The 18,167-nt window shown below is 49.9% G+C and overlaps 1 protein-coding gene across 1 annotated transcript in view; it reads right to left on the bottom strand.

The window, feature by feature from the left end:
- Positions 1–1,720: 1,720 nt before the first annotated feature.
- The window catches only part of ZFAND3 (zinc finger AN1-type containing 3), a 368,849-nt gene continuing 352,402 nt past the window's right edge, over positions 1,721–18,167 (bottom strand). The window contains exon 6 of the mRNA XM_054722490.1: positions 1,721–2,111. Coding sequence (XP_054578465.1) covers positions 1,957–2,111 — 155 coding nt within the window. The 3' untranslated portion in view covers positions 1,721–1,956. The remainder of the gene's footprint in view (positions 2,112–18,167) is intronic.

Below are 18,167 nucleotides of genomic sequence, written 5' to 3'. Positions count from 1 at the left end.
ATCTAGAACACAAAAGGGTTAAATAAGATTTCTCTTTTAAAGATACAAGAATTTAAGCTTTCCTTACATTTAACAAACTTCACAGAACAGATACTGCAGGGAACAAGGCCCCCCACCCCCCCGCTCTGCCACCAGGAAGTGAGGGCCGAGCCTGTGTGCTGGGCTCCCCATCGCTGCCTCCAAGCAGCAGCTGGTGGGGCCTGAGGAGGGTGGGGGGCTCGGGGGCCTCTGGGGGATCAGAGCGTGGTGGGGCCGAGGCGGGCCAGCTCACTGAGGATGGCCGGGGACTGGCCCGAGGGCCGTGGCTTGACAACAGTGGTAAACGTGGGCAGACCCGGCCCCTCTGCCCTGGGCTGCCCTAGAGCAAGACACCGGTCTGGGTCCTGAAGCAAGAGTTAAGGCTGGAGATTTTGCAGCGGATTCCACTCTGGTGGGGGTGGGGAGGAGGTTGGGAAGAGCATGATTTCCTATTTCCTATTTTGGATTCTGGACCAAAGAACATTTTCAGTTGTAGGAATTAATTTGCAGACAGAGTTGACCTGCTTGTGGTATAAAAGGGCAAGTTGCTGGGTTAAACTGTTCCAACAGCCTGCGGGTGGACAGATCCGAACTGCCGCTGCAGGAGCGTTCGGCTCTCACCGCCCGGATGACGGGCTCTGGGCCTCGCACACCTGCTCGGCTGATCCTGTCTGCCCCCTTCCCCCACCCGGCTGGTAATGATTCCTAACGTGAGCAAAGAGGCCCACCCCCCTTCCCCACCCGCCCGAGCTACTGCACTCCTGTCTGCCCATGTGAAGAGGCACAGGCTGAGCAAGGTGCCCCCCACCTGCTGAGCCAATGTCTCCTTCGGAGCCTGGCCACGGCCACGAGCCACAGTGTACACAACGCACCGCTGCCCCGCGGCACATGCTGCCTCCCTCACTAACCCTGCTTGTGGCAGGTGTGGACAGTTGTCGCTGGACTACAGGGCTGCAGACGGGGCGAGGCCATCCTCCCCTTGACCCTTGGCTCCTGCTGGAAGGGGCAGAATCTGGGCAGCAGCTCCCCAGGGGCTCCTGTGGGCTATGAAACGTCATTTAAAAAGCTCCCAACATAGAACTCTGGCTGCAGAGGCCGACGCGGACCCGGCCTCACTGCTGTGCTGCAGTCAGCGTATGTGATCAACTGCCAGACCCTGTACTTGGCAAGTGGCAAACCAGAGCCAGTGGGTCGGGACGGCCCCGCGGCCTCTCGTGGCCTGGGGTCCTGTGTAGAAAGGTGGTTCTCGAGGATGGACTAGACTTGAGTGGAGCTAATTTTCAAAGTGAGGTTACTGTTTGTCTTCTCATGTGGTGAGTTTTTTCATAACAAGTCAGGTAAAAAATTTTGTGAAGATTTTCATAAGAACCTGCTCCCCCACCCACAATGAGCTCTGGGAGAGCGAGGCCACCACCCAGCCGAGCCACGTGGCAAATCTCAGCAGCCTCCTGTGGCCAAGGCAGCGTGGCCCCCAGGCCTCCTGCTGCTGGGACTAAGGATGAGTGAGGAGGTGAAAGGCCGGACAGGAACCAGAGTTTTGGCAGAGCCGTGTGCGCTGTGGGGACTGGAACACCAGCTTCTACTCCTCTACGAACTCAGAGTCTCCGTCTGGAACCCTTTCCGCTTAAGGCTTTTTATAAGTTTGACTCCAGCAGTGACAGGTATGTGTTGTTTTAAATCCACTAGCCATGCTCAAAAAAAATATTCTTCATGTTTTAATTTTATACAATGGCTAGCAGGCACCTTAGTAACCAGCCAGAAATCAATTTCAACCACCATCAACCCCTAAACTACAGTACCAGGATGGCTGGCTAAAGAAAGGAAACGGACTGGCTGTGGTCTGACGCGTGCCCAGTAAAGGTGTCTGGCTGACTCTGTCCTAAATAAGGCTAACATCAGTGAACTAAGAACAGCGTCACGTGGCGGCCGTGCCGGCCTTCACGAGCACCCCTCCCCAATGCGCTGGCAGGAGCGCCCCACTTTCCGGTCCAGTTTCACCATTTTCATGATGGCTTCCTCTCGGCCTCGGCCCATGTGGTCAAACGTACAGTCATGCTGCTCGGGGAGGCGATGTAACATACAGAACACGTAACCTGCAGAAACGGGAGAAGCAGAGAAAACAGAGGGTTAGAGTGGCTGCCCAATGGCCAAGGCCCAGCTCTCACTCTGTCTGGAGGGCGGGAGGGCACCTCAGTGGGTGGACGGTCCCAGCAGAGGCTCCTGCTGCTGAAGAGTTTATTACAGAGCCCCCGCGCCTCCTCAGCTCAGTGTAAGGTCCTCAGAGGCCGACTGGGCATTTCGTGCTGCTCATGCCTGGATGGACCCTGGAGGCAGAACCCAAAGGCGGCGGCGGCGGCCACACCTCTCCCTGGGAGAGCAGAGGCTCTGAGCTCCTTCCCTCCGGCCACCGGGCAGGCGGGGAGCAGAGCCACCAGCTCAGCGCTGTCCCTGGAACATCCACCAGGACACCAGCATTTCTCGGAGGAAGACAGGGAGCAGACCAAGTGATTATGTTAAATTACATTCTACCTCCTGTACAGCTAGGGCTTGGGGGATCATGGGAGTGCTCAAACCATAAGCTGCACGTGAAGGGGGCTCTCAAAGGAAAATGGATTTCAAGTGCTGGAAAAGGTATTACATAGAAACAGAGGACAAAACGGAAATGCTGAGCTCCATCACCTCCCAGGAGCCTGATGCTTCTAAACTCCACTTGGCAGGTAGGAGGCTGAGGTCCCGCACTCAGGCTTGGTCCTCTCTCTGGAGCAGAGAGGTCCGAGGGAGACACTGGTGAAGCTGGTAGAAAAAGGGATGGGGGAGGGGCTGATGCAGTCCCTCTGATGGAAATAATGAGAGGAGGCTCAGAGGACAAAGGGAACATACCTGCATCAGAATGTGACCTGTTCCCTCCCCTTGTCTGATCAACTTCTAGGAATGCTGGTCGGTATGTGGATGTGCAAGGCGCACAGACACCTGATGTCTCCTGAGCCCTCGCTCTGGGTGAAGGGGTGGTGCTGGGAAGCCCCCGGCCAGTGATGGCTGGCTCCTCATCTATCAGTTGTACCTCGCCACACCTCAGGGTCCCATGGGCCTAGACCAGGTCCACAGGACCAGCCTGTGGGTGCATCTGAACCCACCCCTAAGCCCCCTCCCCCTGGCCTGGAGCAGGCACCCACAGCAGCCCTGCCACCCCAGGGCTCTCCTCACTCACTCTCCAATCAGTACCTCTGCTCGGACTTCTTTTCCCCGATGGCCAGGGCAGCCACCCCTTGCAAACTGGGAGCCGTTCCTCTCCACACCCTCAATTTCTGTTCTTTTCAGAGACAAGGGGTAGAGGCAGTGATTTCGGAAGAACAGAAGTTGGAGCAAAGACTGAGTGCCCAGAATGGATGAACATTTCGACAGCCTTAACTTTTAAACATAAACTTCGGAGAACAATCCTCACTGCCCTGAGCTCCTGCGGGCACGGGGCACAGAGCCCAGACATGCGCTGTGCGAGAAAGCGCACTCCTCGCTGCTCCCAGGGAGAGCACGGCCATGTGTTTCTCTCTAAATTGGGACTGGGTTTAAGGAAAAGAACAGAGATGACATTTTATCTCCTGAGAAGCTGAGCTCCCACTTGGTCCAAAGGCAAAGTGAAGATTCATGAGCTCACGTGTTCTATTTACTGATGAGTTCATTACTCGAAGCTATTGGACACCAGCTGCCTTTCTCCTAAGGATTTCCCAGCAGAAGCGTGGATGGCCCCCCACCTACCAAGCCCAGCCGCCTTTGTGCAGCGGAGCCCACCTGATGAGGGGAAGCTGCCAGGTCGGGCTTGGGGTGGGCACACCAGCAGTACAGTGGCAGCATTTTATTCCTAGCATCGACAATGAGGGGTGGGAGGGGAGGGCCCCCTGCCCCCCCCCTTCCCTTTCTTTAAGATATTGGGGTGATGCAGGAGAATGTCCCAGGGCTTGTCTCTCCTGACGAATGGTGCTCATTGAATACAAGTAGCAGGAAATGGATTGCCTGTGAATTCACGTGGACCTGGTTCAGGCTTACATCTCAAGGCAGAATGGAGCGGAGGGAAGACGCTCCAGTGTTGTCCTACCCACGCTTAGCTTGCCTTCCAACAGCTGGGGGGCAGCAACTTAGTGGATCTGAGAGCCCCAGGGGTGACAACCACAGCAACTTCCACATATTCTCGCTACCCACCCAAGGATTCTCCATCCAGCCCAACACCCCTCATTTCTCTGCCAAGTCCTGTGAACCTCTATTAAAACACACACGAGCACCTGGCATTTCATTTTTGGAAGGTGAAAACCACTGGCCAGCAGCTAAGTTTGGGAGTGTGCTGGTAAAAGGAAGGTCCGCAGCATTTAACTCACTGGGCAATTTTGGAAAGCTGACTTCCCAAGTGGCCGTGCCAAGGTTATTAGATGGCTTAGAGAAGCTCAGTTCCCGCTCCTGTCAGGATCACTCATCAGAAGGAGGGTGCAGGCTGGAACTTGTCCCAGATGCTGAACAGGTGTTATCCACGGACAGCAGCCCACTGACAACGTGCATTTCCGCGTCAGTAGTGGGATACAGGGAGGGTGGGGATGACTCGGGGAGTGGGATGGACTTTATCCTCGTTTCCTGGTACCCAAGGATCTGTTTCCAGAAACCAGTGCAAGTGTCATGGACTTTTGAGGACTCTCTGGTGGAATCTGGAGACTAAGCTGGGTATGGGGAGATGCGTTCAGGCTGCTGGGAAGATGCCTGCCCCTAACTTCAGTGATGAGCAGTGTGAGCACAGGGGACTGACGGCCTCCACCCTGGCCAGGCCGCCCTCCACACCAGAAGCCAGTGGGCCCTCTCCAGAGAAGGTCCAACAAGGTGTGTCCAGAGGCACAAAAACACAGGGGACCTGAACTGAGCAGCTGAGCTGTGGCCCAGGCTTTGGTGTTATCACGCAATTATTTTCCCCTAATTTTAAAAAGTTATATATCACCTGGCTGGCGTGGTCAACACTCAACCACTGAGCCAGGAGGTCACAGTTTAATTCCTGGTCAGGGGATGTGCAGGAGGCAGCTGATCAATAATTCTCTATCATCACTGATGTTTCTATCTCCCTCACCCTTCCTCTCTGAAATCAATGAAATTTTCATATGTCCACGTCAAATTCACTTACTTGTTCACACACACACAACCCACGTCTCTCTCTCCCATTGGGCCCGTAGTCCAGCTTCGTGCACTTTCCAGAACAAGTCAGCACACGTTTGCTAACAAAGCTGGGCTTTCGTTCCAATGCGTGCTCTGGAGGGACTAGGAGAAGAGGAGGATATAGAGGAAAACGTTTTTGAAGATATGACCTGCCTGCTAACTGGGGCCCCCCTCAGCCCTTTCCCTGCGTGCCACAGGGCCCATGCATGAGCCCATGGACTGGTCTGCGTGAAGCACTGGCCTGGGGGAGGCCGCAGGCAGAGCTCCTTCACGGCTGCCAGAGGTGCGCCCAGTAAATGCACCACACACTCAAGAACCTGAATGGGCATTTCTTTGCTCGCTGGCACTGGAAAGCAATTTGGGATGAGCCCTCGACTAAACAGGGAGCGGAGGGGAGTGGAGGGGAGGCAGCAACTCTGTGAGCAGGTCCCACGGCCCAGCGCTCCGGGCCCCTCTCCGCCTGCCATTACCTGGCTCCTGACTGGCCATCATGGCATGGGGAGAGGGACCGGAGGCCAGACCACAGCAGGTGATACCAAGCAGCGCCCTGGTGAGCTGGGCTGGAAGGCCTCCGGAAGGCCTCCGGCAGCTACACTCTCAGAATGAGAGAACCTTCTTTAACTACATAGGCAGCAACAGGGGAGGGAGAGAATGCCTGTGTAGACAGCCATCATGGCTGAACCACCGGGGCTCAGACCTGTAGCTGTGGGTGGCAAGAGATGAGGAGAGATCAGGAGCTTCCCTGACTGTCACCATCAGAGACAGATTATGGCGTGAGGCAAAATGCACCCTGAGACCTGTCTAACCCTCTGTCCCAAAAGGGTCCCGTGTGAAAGAGAAGCGCATACGCCCTGAACAGAGGCCTGGGGGTTCTCGTGGGAGGACAGGCATTTCAGCAGAGGGTGCTGATGGCAGAAGCAAGTGCTCGGGACACGCCCTCCTGATGCAGACCTGGGCTGTGACCACTGAGCCATATGCCACATAAACCTGAAGATGCCCAACGCGATGGCCCTGGAAACACATTTCCGCAGAAAGTGGAACCAGGCTTTCTCCCAAGATTCGAAGTTCTGACATGCAGGTTTCTAAACACGCTCATTTGATGGGAACCAAACGTCTGACCTGACCCTTCAGCTTTTCAAGTGAACACCTGAAAGTTACACAATTCATTCACCCCCTCAAACCTCACCTCTGCTGACCAGGGTATTCTAAGACGAAGCAATGACGATCAAGAACAACGTGTAAAACGCTGCCATTAGGTAGAGAGAGCATACACCCAACACCTTGCTCTAAGTGCTTTCACAGTTGCTACAGTATTTCTGTTTCACTTGTTTACAAAAACCAACAGCCATGGCTGCCAAGAGGAGCACCGAGACAGAGGCCTCCCCAGGGCCTGAGGAGAAAGGGTCTGTGTCCTTCACCGCTCAGTTCTGGCAGGCGGGCCTAAGGGCAGCTGAACCAGACGGCAGGCCTCATCTGCTGCTCCCGCACCCACAGGCTGGGGCAGTGCAGCCCTTACCTGGCTGAGGCCCTGGGCCCCCAGGCCAGCACTTCCTTCCAAACCCTAAGGATTAAAAAGGGGTTAGAACTTTTTCTATGGAATTTCCTAAGGGAGACAAAGAAAGTGCTCCCAGAATTCACATTCAAATTCTAAGCCCTTGTCATTTTTATTCGATCCCCGCCAGACTGAAATGTTGCTTTTCAGCTTTGTCTTGGAATGAAAAGCACAAGCAGAACCGGGCAGCTCTGGATACTTTTGGACTTTAATTACAGTTGTTTCCTTGAGCTTCCCCCTCCTCAACCCCCCAACTTGGAGGCTCCCACGTTAGTCAGGGCAGGGACCAGGCAGGCCTCAGCGCCAGGGCTCTGTGTTTTTACCTCACTTGCAAGAAATGTTTTACACTTTCTTGTTCATTTGAATTTCAGATTGTCAAAGGTTCAAGCAGAATCTAAAAATACCAACAAGCTTTGGGGACCGAGGCTCTGTAGAACCACCACTGGAGTGCAGCCTGAGCTGGCGGGGCACATGCTGTCTGTGCACAGACACGTGGGTCCCGGGGTGCCAGCTGCAGCCCGGCACCGAGGCCCTGGCAGGCGTGGCCAGTGAGGAGGAAAATCCGAGGCTGCTCCAACAGGTACGCATGTGCTCCAGCCCTTCAGAAACTTCCCAAGAGACCTAGGTAAGGACCCAAATCTCCACAGGTACCATTTGCTCTCTAAAGTGCCCATTTAAAAAATAAATGACAAAGACGCCTGACCCATGTGACTGAAATGACCAGGCAAGCTCGTTAGAAAAAAAGAATCCCATTTTCCAGCGAGTTCAGAGTTTCTTAAAGCTCAGGACAGCTCACTGACCTCACAGCTCATTTGTAAGTACTCATGGGGAACCGCAGGTGGCTACAGGAAAGCTTGCTGGAAAGCATTAGCCATTTATACTCCCACCAGCAGCAATCCCTGGATTACACCACATCCACTGACCCAATGCCCAAGGCAGAACTGTAACACGAAAATGTATTAAAAGATCTTAATGCATTTTACTTCATCAGGCCCAGGGTACAGGCAAAGCAGCTGCAGGTGTTGCGGGAATGGGCTGCGTCTACTCTGCATTCTTCTCCACTCCTGGCTTTGCAGGGCGGAGGGACAGCATCACACTCCAGCAAACAGCCTGGATCGCGGCTCCTGAGTTGGCTGACAGTGCCTGGCTGGGCTGGGGGAGGAGGCGGGCTACAGGACAGGTCAGCTGCCCAGGGTGCCAGAACCAAAGCCACAGTGAATTGTCCAGGTAAGCATCGGTACTTCTGCCTTTCACAGGAAAGGAGAAGAGCCACTCTACTTGACAATTTAATAAAAACCACTAAACCATACCGAAAACATCCTAAAACAGATGCCCTGCCCCCACGATCAATGAAAATACCAGTTAGATACAAGCTAAATGTTAGACCAGAGGCAGTGTGGTAGGAGGCACAGACACAGGAGCCCCGTGCAGCTGTGTGCGCTACGAGCTTCGAGAAGCTCCCGATACCTTTTCTGAAAGTATAAAAACTTCACCTCTAGGTGTCCTTTCCTGTTGTCTCCCAGACTGCCCCTTTTCTGCAGACTCTAATGACCTCGTCCCGCTCCTCTGTGGGGAATGTGTGCCCTGACCCAGGAATGTCCTCTTCCATCACCCAACCCCGCAGCCTCACTACCTGACATTCAGAGAACAAGTCTTCCCACCCTTCATTCCTGCCTCTAAGAGGACAAACTTATTTGTGCCACTGAGGGTGGGAGTGCGGGTGAGTGGGGTCTGGCGGGGGTGGGGGAGGAGGGGTGCCCGCACCACGAAGGACCCTGCACCATCACTCTGACTTGTGAGAACCCTCCTCTGAGCAAGCGCTTTAAGTCCTCAGTGCACAGGGAGAAGGAACTGGCTGCAGGCTCACATTATGCTAGGCTGTTTTATCTAGAGATGACACACATTTAAAAACTAAGAGAAAAGAGCTTAAGGCAGTTTTTGCTACTGGAATAATGACTTGGTCTTTCAAACATCATTTCATTTCAGTAGCTGAAAGCAGGCAGCATTAGTCTCTTGGTACCTGGGGCAGTTTTTACGATCTGGAAAACCCTCCAAGGTGCCTGCACTCCTGGCCTCCCACTATGCCCCAGGAGAATGGTGGAGTCCTGCCAGAGAACTTGTTTTTTGGGGGTGACTTTCTCCTCTCAGTAGGCTCCTGAATTGTTTGGCTTCCTCTTTCAGCATTTCCATATCCTTTGAAAGATTATCTTCTCTATGCTCAAACTCAATAATCATCCAAGAGATGCAAATCAAAAGAACAAAGAGGTACCATCTCACACCTGTCAGAATGGCTATCATCAACAAATCAACAAGTGCTGGTGAGGATGTTGAGAAAAAGGAACCCTCGTGCACTGCTGGTGGGGATGCAGACTGGTGCAGCCACTGTGGAGAACAGTAGGGAGTTTCCTCAAAAAATTAAAAATGGAATTGCCCTTGGACCCAATAATCCCATTTCTAAGAATATATCCCAAGAAATCAGAAGAACCCATCAGAAAGGATATATGCACCCCTATGTTCATAGCAGCACAATTTGCAATAGCTAAGATTTGGAAACAGCCTAAGTGCCCATCAGCAGATGAGTGGATTAAAAAACTGGTACATCTACACAATAGAATACTACGCTGCTGTAAAAAAAAGAAGGAACTCTTACCATTTGCCACAGCATGGATGGAGCTGGAGAGCATTATGCTAAGTGAAATAAGTCAGTCAAAGATAAATATCACATGATCTCACTCATTTGTAGAATATAATGAACATAAACTGATGAACAAAAATAGATCCAGAGACATAGAATCATCGAACAGATCACCAAACCTCAGAGGGAAGGCAGAGGAGGATAGGAGGTGGTGGGGTGGTGAGGGGTAAGAGACCAACCAAAGGACTTATATGCACGCATATAAGCATAACCAATGGACACAGACAGTAGGGGGGTGAGGGCATGTTCTAAGGGGTGGGAGCAGCCAGGGAGAGGTTAATGGGGGGAAAAGGAGACATATGTAATACTTTAAACAATAATTTAAATTAAAAAAAAAGATATTATCTTCTCAAACAGAAATGTCTCCTAGAAAACCAGCTCCAAAGATACAGTGGAGACAAGAGAAAGGGCCGTACCATTTTACCAAGAGCCACCGAGGGCACAGCCTGGGCCTGTGGCTTGGCTAGGGAAGTGTGGCCTTTTTGGTCATCCCTGAAAGCTAATTTGGCAAGAGCCAGTTCATCCAAGTCACAGAATATCCAAGTGGCAATGCCACTGGGGGCATCAGACTGTAGATGCCATGTGTCTCTCTCCAGAACAACACTTGGGAAAGAAATGAATACTCCCCACATTTTCTCCAAAGGCCTTTCAATCCACATGCTGGGTGGCAGGGGAACATAAAAACGACAGACAAAAGCTGGGAGAGACCTATGGCTTAGTCCCACCCCTACTGCTATGGCAAGTCCCTCCACAGGGGACCCTCAAGTCCTCTCTGGGTAATCCAGCGAGGCAGGCACTCGGGCTTTGAGCCTGGAGTCCCGTTCAGCAGCACAGCTTTAACCGCTGTGTGGTTGCGGGTAAGCTACTAACCTCTGAGAGCCTCAGTTGTGGTCCCTATAAAATGGGGCTATTCTGAGCATCAAAGCAGCCGGTGCACGTGAAGTCCCTGCACAAAGGGGGTTGGCTGTTACTGGGGTGGCTCTTCCAGCCATTGTCATCCTGTCCCTTACACAGTACAACCAACACACCTGGCTTCAAGGCTGGGAGGCACCTCCTCCCCTGCTCTCCCCCCCTTTAACTTCTCAGTCTCGACTGGTTCCCTTCTCCTTTGAGAAGCCACTACTGACAAGGAGAATGAACAAGGAAATCTTCCTCTGGACACGTGATACACAAGTTTCCACAAACCGCTCTGTACAGACTGTACATGCATGCTAAGTGACAAGCTCTGTAAAGATTTCTGTTGAAGATATGCAAATTTTAGAGAAACCTGATTTAAATATAGGAAGACTACACAAGGCAGCCTGAAGAGCGCTCAGTGGGTAGGGACACCATGAAAGGGACTCAAGAACTTTCCAAGGACAGCAGAGCGTGCTTCTCTGCTCTGGTGGGGGCTTCCCCACAGGCATGGCTGAGATTCTGCAAGCCGCTTTCATAAGCAGAGGCAGAGCGCGTGCATTCCCAAGTTCGGCCACGGCCTGGCGGGTGTTGAAGAGCCCTATGTCTGTTTCTCGGAGACCGTGGGGCTGGGAGCTGCAGGGAAAGGATGAGTGGGAGGAAGCAATGGGTTTGCAATGTGGACACTGCAAACCACCTATGTTTAACCCAGACTGTCCAGCACCACGTGCACTTGTCTGATGTGCTTCTTTTAAGAATGCAAAGGCCACATGCTTATTTTCACAATACCTCCAAAAGGTCATTCTGAGGACCCTGAGAGTGTAAGCAGGATTCTCTATTTTCACAAAATGTGAGCTGTAGGGTCACAAGTCCCACAACAGCTGTGGTCCACTATTGTGTGTGTGTGTGTGTGTGTGTGTGTGTGTGTGTGTGTGTGTGGGGAGCTGGGGGGGGGGGGGGAAGCGAAGCTGGCTTCTGGATTCCCCGTGCTTAAAGTTAGTTTATTTAAACACACCTCCCCTGAGGGAAAGAGGCTTATTCAGTGACAGAAGACTGTTTTAGCTGCAGACAGCTCAAATTTTAGGTCAGATTATGGACTATACGGTAGTTAAAACCTCTCACTGAATGGACAGACCACTCCAGGATTCTAGAGACTTCCTATCTGGGGAGTCGGTGGGGAGGGTGGGCTCAGATATGAAAACTTCAGTGGTTACTGTCTGGGTATAAAAACCCACCAGGAATGGAGCCTGAGCATTGCTAATCCAATGAGCCCTTTCAGTTCTCACTGACAGCACCTGGAACGGCTGACTACTCCCACGGGCCCTGTGACAGGCGTGCTGTCCTTGTTTTCCTTCTTCTCTGGTAGCTCATCTACTGCCCTTAAAACATTATAGAACGATCCAGTGCTGGACTCTCTTTTTGTCTCACCACATGCTCTCCCAAAGTTTAATGTCCTAACTATACATGCTAACAACCGAAATTTCTCTCTACCCAGACCTCTCTGGAGTTCCATGACTCTGTATCCAATTACCTACTTGGTATCTTGGATATCTGACTTAAGATGTCCAAAATGGGACACTTGCTACTACTTCTCCACAAACCTGCTTCTCCTTCAGTATCCCCCATTCTACGAGAACATGGCCACCATGCAATGCAGGCAATGGCTCGTGACACAAACCTGGAGTCATCACTGGCATCTTCTTCATTACATTCAATTACAAAGTCGTGTGGGATGCTATTTCCAAAAATCAAATCCATTCTCTTATTTCCTTTTTTTAAAATAAATCTTTATTGTTCAGATTATTACAATTGTTCCTCTGCCCCTCCCCCCCCATAGCTCCCCTCCACCCGGTTCCCACCCCACCCTCTGCCCTTACCCCCCACACTGTCCTCACCCATAGGTGTACGATTTTTGTCCAGTCTCTTCCCGCACCCCCCACACCTCTTTCCCCCTGAGAATTGTCAGTCCACTCCCTTTCTATGCCCCTGATTCTATTATATTCACCAGTTTATTCTGTTCATCAGATTTTTTATTCACTTGATTTTTAGATCCACTTGTAGATATGTATTTGTTGTTCATAATTTTTATCTTTACCTTTTTCTTCTTCTTCCTCTTCTTAAAGAATACCTTTCAGCATTTCATATAATACTGGTTTGGCGGTGATGAACTCCTTTAGCTTTTTCTTATCTGTGAAGCTCTTTATCTGACCTTCAATTCTAAATGATAGCTTTGCTGGGTAGAGTAATCTTGGTTGTAGGTACTTGCTACTCATCACTTTGAATATTTCTTGCCACTCCCGTCTGGCCTGCATAGTTTCTGTTGAGAAATCAGCTGACAATCGCATGGGTGCTTTCTTGTAGGTAACTAACTGTTTTTCTCTTGCTGCTTTTAAGATTCTCTCTTTGTCTTTTACTCTTGGCATTTTAATTATGATGTGTCTTGGTGTGGTCCTCTTTGGATTCCTTTTGTTTGGGGTTCTCTGTGCTTCCTGGACTTGTAAGTCTATTTCTTTCACCAGTTGGGGGAAGTTTCCTGTCATTATTTCTTCAAATAGGTTTTCAGTATTTTGCTGTCTCTCTTCTTCTGGCACCCCATAATTTGGATGTTGGTATGCTTGAAGTTGTCCCAGAGGCTCCTTACACTATCTTCATATTATTGGATTCTTTTTTCTTTTTGCTTTCCTGGTTGTTTTTTGCTTCTTTGTATTTCAAATCTTTGACTTGATTCTTGTGATCCTCTAGTCTGCTATATTATTTTTTATTTCAATCAGTGTATGCTTAATTTCTAGTTGTCCTTTTTCATATCCTCGAGGGTCTCACTAAATTTATCGGCCTTTTCTAGAAATTCTTGAAAAACCTTATAACCGTGGTTTTGAACTCTATATCCAGTCATTTCCTTTCCTCCATTTCTTTCATTTGTGACTTGTTTCTTTGTCTCCACATTTTGGCTGCTTCCCTGAGTTGATAGCGTGGCTTTGTGTGGTAGGTGTCCTATAGGGCCCAGTGGCTCAGCCTCCCTAATTACCTGAGGTGGACACACTTGGTGCACCCCTTTGTGGGCTGTGTGCACAGTAAGCCTTGATTGTTGTTGGTATCACTGGGAGGAATTGACCTGCAGTCCAACAGGCTGTGAGGATCAGCTATGTCTACAATGGGAGAACTTCTGTGCTGGAGATACCCTTATGGGGCAAGACTTGCTTCAGTGGGGCTTTGGTGCTCACTGAGTTTGCCCCTTGAGTGTGTCTCTTATGTATTTGAGGAGCTGTAATCTGGATGGTCTTACACTGACCCCTGGGTACACTGGCTCTTGGACTCCAAGGAGGTGCTAATTTAGCCTCTGCCTGAGGCCACCTAGCAGGAGCTACAGAGAGATCTACAGATTCCTCTTCTTTGTTTGGGTTTTGTAGGTGCCCAGATGAGGCCCAGCTGTGAAGCAATGCAAGCTGCTGTGGGGCCTTGGCTTTCTTTTGGATGTTCTGGGTCTCACTGGCTCAGCTGCAGTTTGTTAGGTAAGTTTAGATTTTAAAGGACCAGGCCATTCATATGCAAAAGCCTCTGCGCACAGCATGGAGTCTCAGTGCGGAGCAAACAGCAATGGCTTCCTGTCAGCCCTTCCCTAAGAGGCCCTGGGTCTCAGTGTCCCATGGTAATCGCTGCAAGCACCTCTGAGAGAAAGCCGCCCTCGAGTTCCGCCTGCTTCCACACAGTCCAGTTTCTCCCCGTATGAGTCTGGGTCCCCAGAGTCTTGCCCGGAACTGGAGTTCAGAGCATTCGGGAGCTTGTGTCTCCCTCCAGACTGAAAAAGCCAGCCACGTACTCAGTTGCCAGCCCTCTCTGCGCACGCACCTCTGTACCTCTGCACTTTACTTCCGCAGCTCCTCTGAGTCTCAGTGTGCTTTTCTCTTTCCTTCTAGTTGTAGAATTTCCACTCAGCCAGCCTTCCCGTGGTTCTGGATGATGTCCGTTTTGTCTTTTAGTTGTAGTTTTGAAGTTGTTTTGCGAGGCAGCAAGTTCAGGTGTTTACCTATGCCGCCATCTTGGTTTCTCCCATTCTCTTCTTTCCTCTCTAATATCACCATCTGGTCAAAGCCCCCCGTAATCTCTTGCCGAGGCTGCTGCACAAGCCTCCTATAGGTTGTTGCCCCAGTGAAATTCATCCTCTTCACAGCAGCAAAGTGATTCCGTCCACCCCTATTTGTGATTGGCGACTCATATTTAAACCCTTTAACTGTTTCCCGAGAATTAGGACATCACCATCTCAGTATCCTCGTTTCTGCTGCCTCTTTCGCTCCCCTTGTGCCATTCACTTTCTAGTAACTCTATGTTCTAGACACACTGACCAGCTAATTAGGGTCTTGCTTCTTCAGGCCTGTTTCAACGGCTCTTCCTCAAGAAGACCTTCCTAGACCATCAGAGTAGGCTAGGACCCCATTATATGCTTTTATGGTATCTTGGACTTTTCCTTCAGTCATTAGTCACAATTATAATCATAAGGTCATCTGTATAATTTTTTCATTTAACGTGTTTCCCTGACTAGACTTCATGAAAACAAGAACCATGCTTCTGTGATTTATCACACATCCCCTATGCCTAGAACAATGTGTGGCTCACTCAAAACACTTTGGTTGAGTGAATGAGTGAGAGGTTAATTACAATAGACTGTGTTCTCTGAAGCTCAGGGGACAAGTGAAAGCCAGTTAAGAGCTCAAGTGGCCAAATCCAATATCCTCATCCTGCCTCAGCAGCATGTGTCTACTGTTCCCTCTTTGCTGAAGCACTTCCCACTCTCGCCTTCAGCAATGATCACACTCCTCAATTTTCCTCCCACCTGGATGGGTGTGGCTCCTTGGAATTCTTGACTGGCTTCTCTTTTAAAACCACCATAGAATGTGGCCTTCGTGCATCTTCTCCTTTTATATTCCCTCCTTTAAGTGATCTCACCCAGACCCAGGGCTTCAAGTATAATCTAAATGTTGATGTCTCTTGAATTTGTTTCCATCCATAAATACTTCCCCTAAACTCCAAACTCCTATATCCAACTGCCTACATGACAAGCACCTCCAACTAGACTGACTACTAGGAATCTCGACATGCTCAGGACAGAACCCCCAATCCTGACTCCTGTATCGGCATCTTCTCATCGTCCCTGCCTCAGCGAGGCACACCACACCCACACAGTCCAGGCCACACCCAGGCCTTGTCCTCGGTTCCTCACTTTCCATAGCTCCTCACATCTTCTTTAGTAATCTTGTTGCTGTCCCTCTAAGTCAGTGGTTCTCAACCTTTCTAAAGCCACGACCCTTTAATACAGTTCCTCATGGTGTGGTGACCCCCAACCACAAAATTATTTTCGTTGCTACTTCATAACTATAATTTTGCTACTGTTATGAATCGTAATGTAAATATCTGTGTTTTCCGATGGTCTTAGGCTCTATCGCCTAAGATATTTACATTACGATTCATAATTCAGATATTTACATTACGATTCATAACAGTAGCAAAATTATAGTTATGAAGTAGCAACGAAAATAATTTTGTGGTTGGGGGTCACCACACCATGAGGAACTGTATTAAAGGGTCGTGGCTTTAGAAAGGTTGAGAACCACTGCTCTAAGTGATGTCCTGAATCTGCCCTGCTTCTCTCAAACATCCTGTGGCAGGATGAGTGCAGCATGCTGATGGAACGGGAAGAAAGGCAGCAGGCTGGACACGACACGACGAGGCCATGCCTCTCCCGGAGCCTACAATGCGTCTCCCTGTTTTTGCCTTTGCTGCCCTCCAAGGCTTCTCCCTCACAGCAGTTAGAGGGATTTCTTTCTTTTCTTCTTTGTTTTTTTAGGGTAATTGTCCTGAAATGTGCTTTTTAATATTTGATAATTAATTCCCCTTTTAGTAGGTAATACATGGGTATAATAGAACTCAATTTGTATAAAATAATATTCAGCAAAATAAGTTTCCCACCCCATTCTCTCAATTTCTCTCCTCAGAGGCAAAGCAACCACCACTACCAGTTCTTATGCATTCTTGAGAGTCTATGCATACACAAGCAGTTATGTTTCTCTCCCAAAGGGATATTTTAAAAATGTACATCAGATCTTGTCACTCCTTTGCTTCAAACCCTTCAATGCCTTCCCACAACTTTAGAATAAAATTTCTAATTCCTTGCAAAAGCCTAGTAGACCCAACAGGTCCCCCCACCTGCCTCTGCACTCTCCTCATGCTCTATGCTCCAACCCCAGAACCACCTTTCTGGTCCCAGATATGCCAGTTTGTTCCTCCACGGCCAACATTGTTCTCTCCATCTAGCACACGTTCCTCCCAGCTCTCGGATGGCTGGCTCTCCCAGCTTCTATGTCTCAGCTCAGCTTTCCCTTCCTTCCAGATGCTGGCCTCCCCTCTGGAAGCTGCCTCGTGCTCTCCTCATTCTCTGCCATTCTGTTACATCATGGCACTTACTCCCATCAGAGGACCTTATTTACCTGTTCCCTGCATACTGTTATTCCCTGCTATTCCTCTGGAACGCAATAAAGACCAGTAAGTAGACTAAATAAGTAAATAATTTGAGTAAATATTTGCCTCATTAAAAAGAGAAAAAATTAATTCTATCAATAAAAGAATGTTTAATGCTGGTAACAGCATCACCAACACCCTGCCCCAGTCCTGGAGAGAACTGCCACCACACTGTCTACTTCCAATTGCCTGGGTGAACAGGGCTACAGTGAGCGCAACCTAAAAGCTACTGTCTGGTCCTAGCTGGTTTGGCTCAGTGGTTAGAGTGTCAGCCCATGCACTGAAGGGTTGTGGGTTTGATTCCAGTCAAGGACACGTACCTTGGTTGCAGGCTCAATCCTTAGCTCCAGCCAGGGTGAGTAGAGGAGGCAACCAAACAATGTTTCTCTCTGTCTTGCCTCCCGACCCCCTAACCACCACTCTCTCTAAAAATCAATGGAAAAAATATCCTCTGGATTAATTTAAAAAAAAAAGCTATTGTCTGGTTGGGGAATATCCCATTTTCTTACTTTCCTAATTATGCTTTTCTACTGCCCATTATTCCCTATATGAGCCTATATTTGCTGAGGTTGCTCTGAGAGGCAACCAAAAAATGTCCACAATGTCATCAGATGCTCTCTTGGAATTAAAACTTTGTTGTAACTCGTGATCACCAATTCGGGAAGTACAGATAATGAAGAGCTGAACATAACCATACAGTCCCACTGACATTCATTTCCTACTCTACCCTATTTAGTCAGTTACCCCAGAGTCCCTGGAAAATTAATCCTGGGGTAACACTTCAGTTCAAGGAAAGAGCAATTTAATTGATGCAAGAGTATTAACACAATGCAGACAGCTCTGTAGCTCATGGGAATGGCACCGGGGAGGGCACATGCAGTGGCTGACCTTGGCCTGCACCTCCTGGGTGACCTCAGAGCCAGTGCACCTGGTGAACAGCATCAGACGTGCTGGATTACAACCCAACCACTTCCACAAGTGACACACTCAAGGGGTGGACTTAGTGGGCAACAAAGCCCCACTGAAGCGAGTTGTGTGGTTAGTTCCTGCACGGAAGCTCCTCTGCTCTTGTCGCAGCTGGTTACCACAGCTGATGGGCCTAGACATCAATGACATGCCGACTGCAATTGAGGCTCAACTACAACAGAAGGGTGCACACAGCCTACATAGAGGGCCTAGCTCAGGTGACTTGGGGAGGCTGTGCCACTGGGCTCTACAGCACACCTACTACATTAGGCCACTCTACCAAGACCAGTAGACATAGTAGTTCTACCTAATACATAAAAACAAACACAGGGAAGAAGCTAAAATGAG

This window comes from Eptesicus fuscus, chromosome 10 (genome assembly GCF_027574615.1).
Source record: "Eptesicus fuscus isolate TK198812 chromosome 10, DD_ASM_mEF_20220401, whole genome shotgun sequence".
Classification (NCBI taxonomy): Eukaryota; Metazoa; Chordata; class Mammalia; order Chiroptera; family Vespertilionidae; genus Eptesicus; species Eptesicus fuscus.
This window is presented reverse-complemented; position numbering and strand designations above follow the sequence as displayed.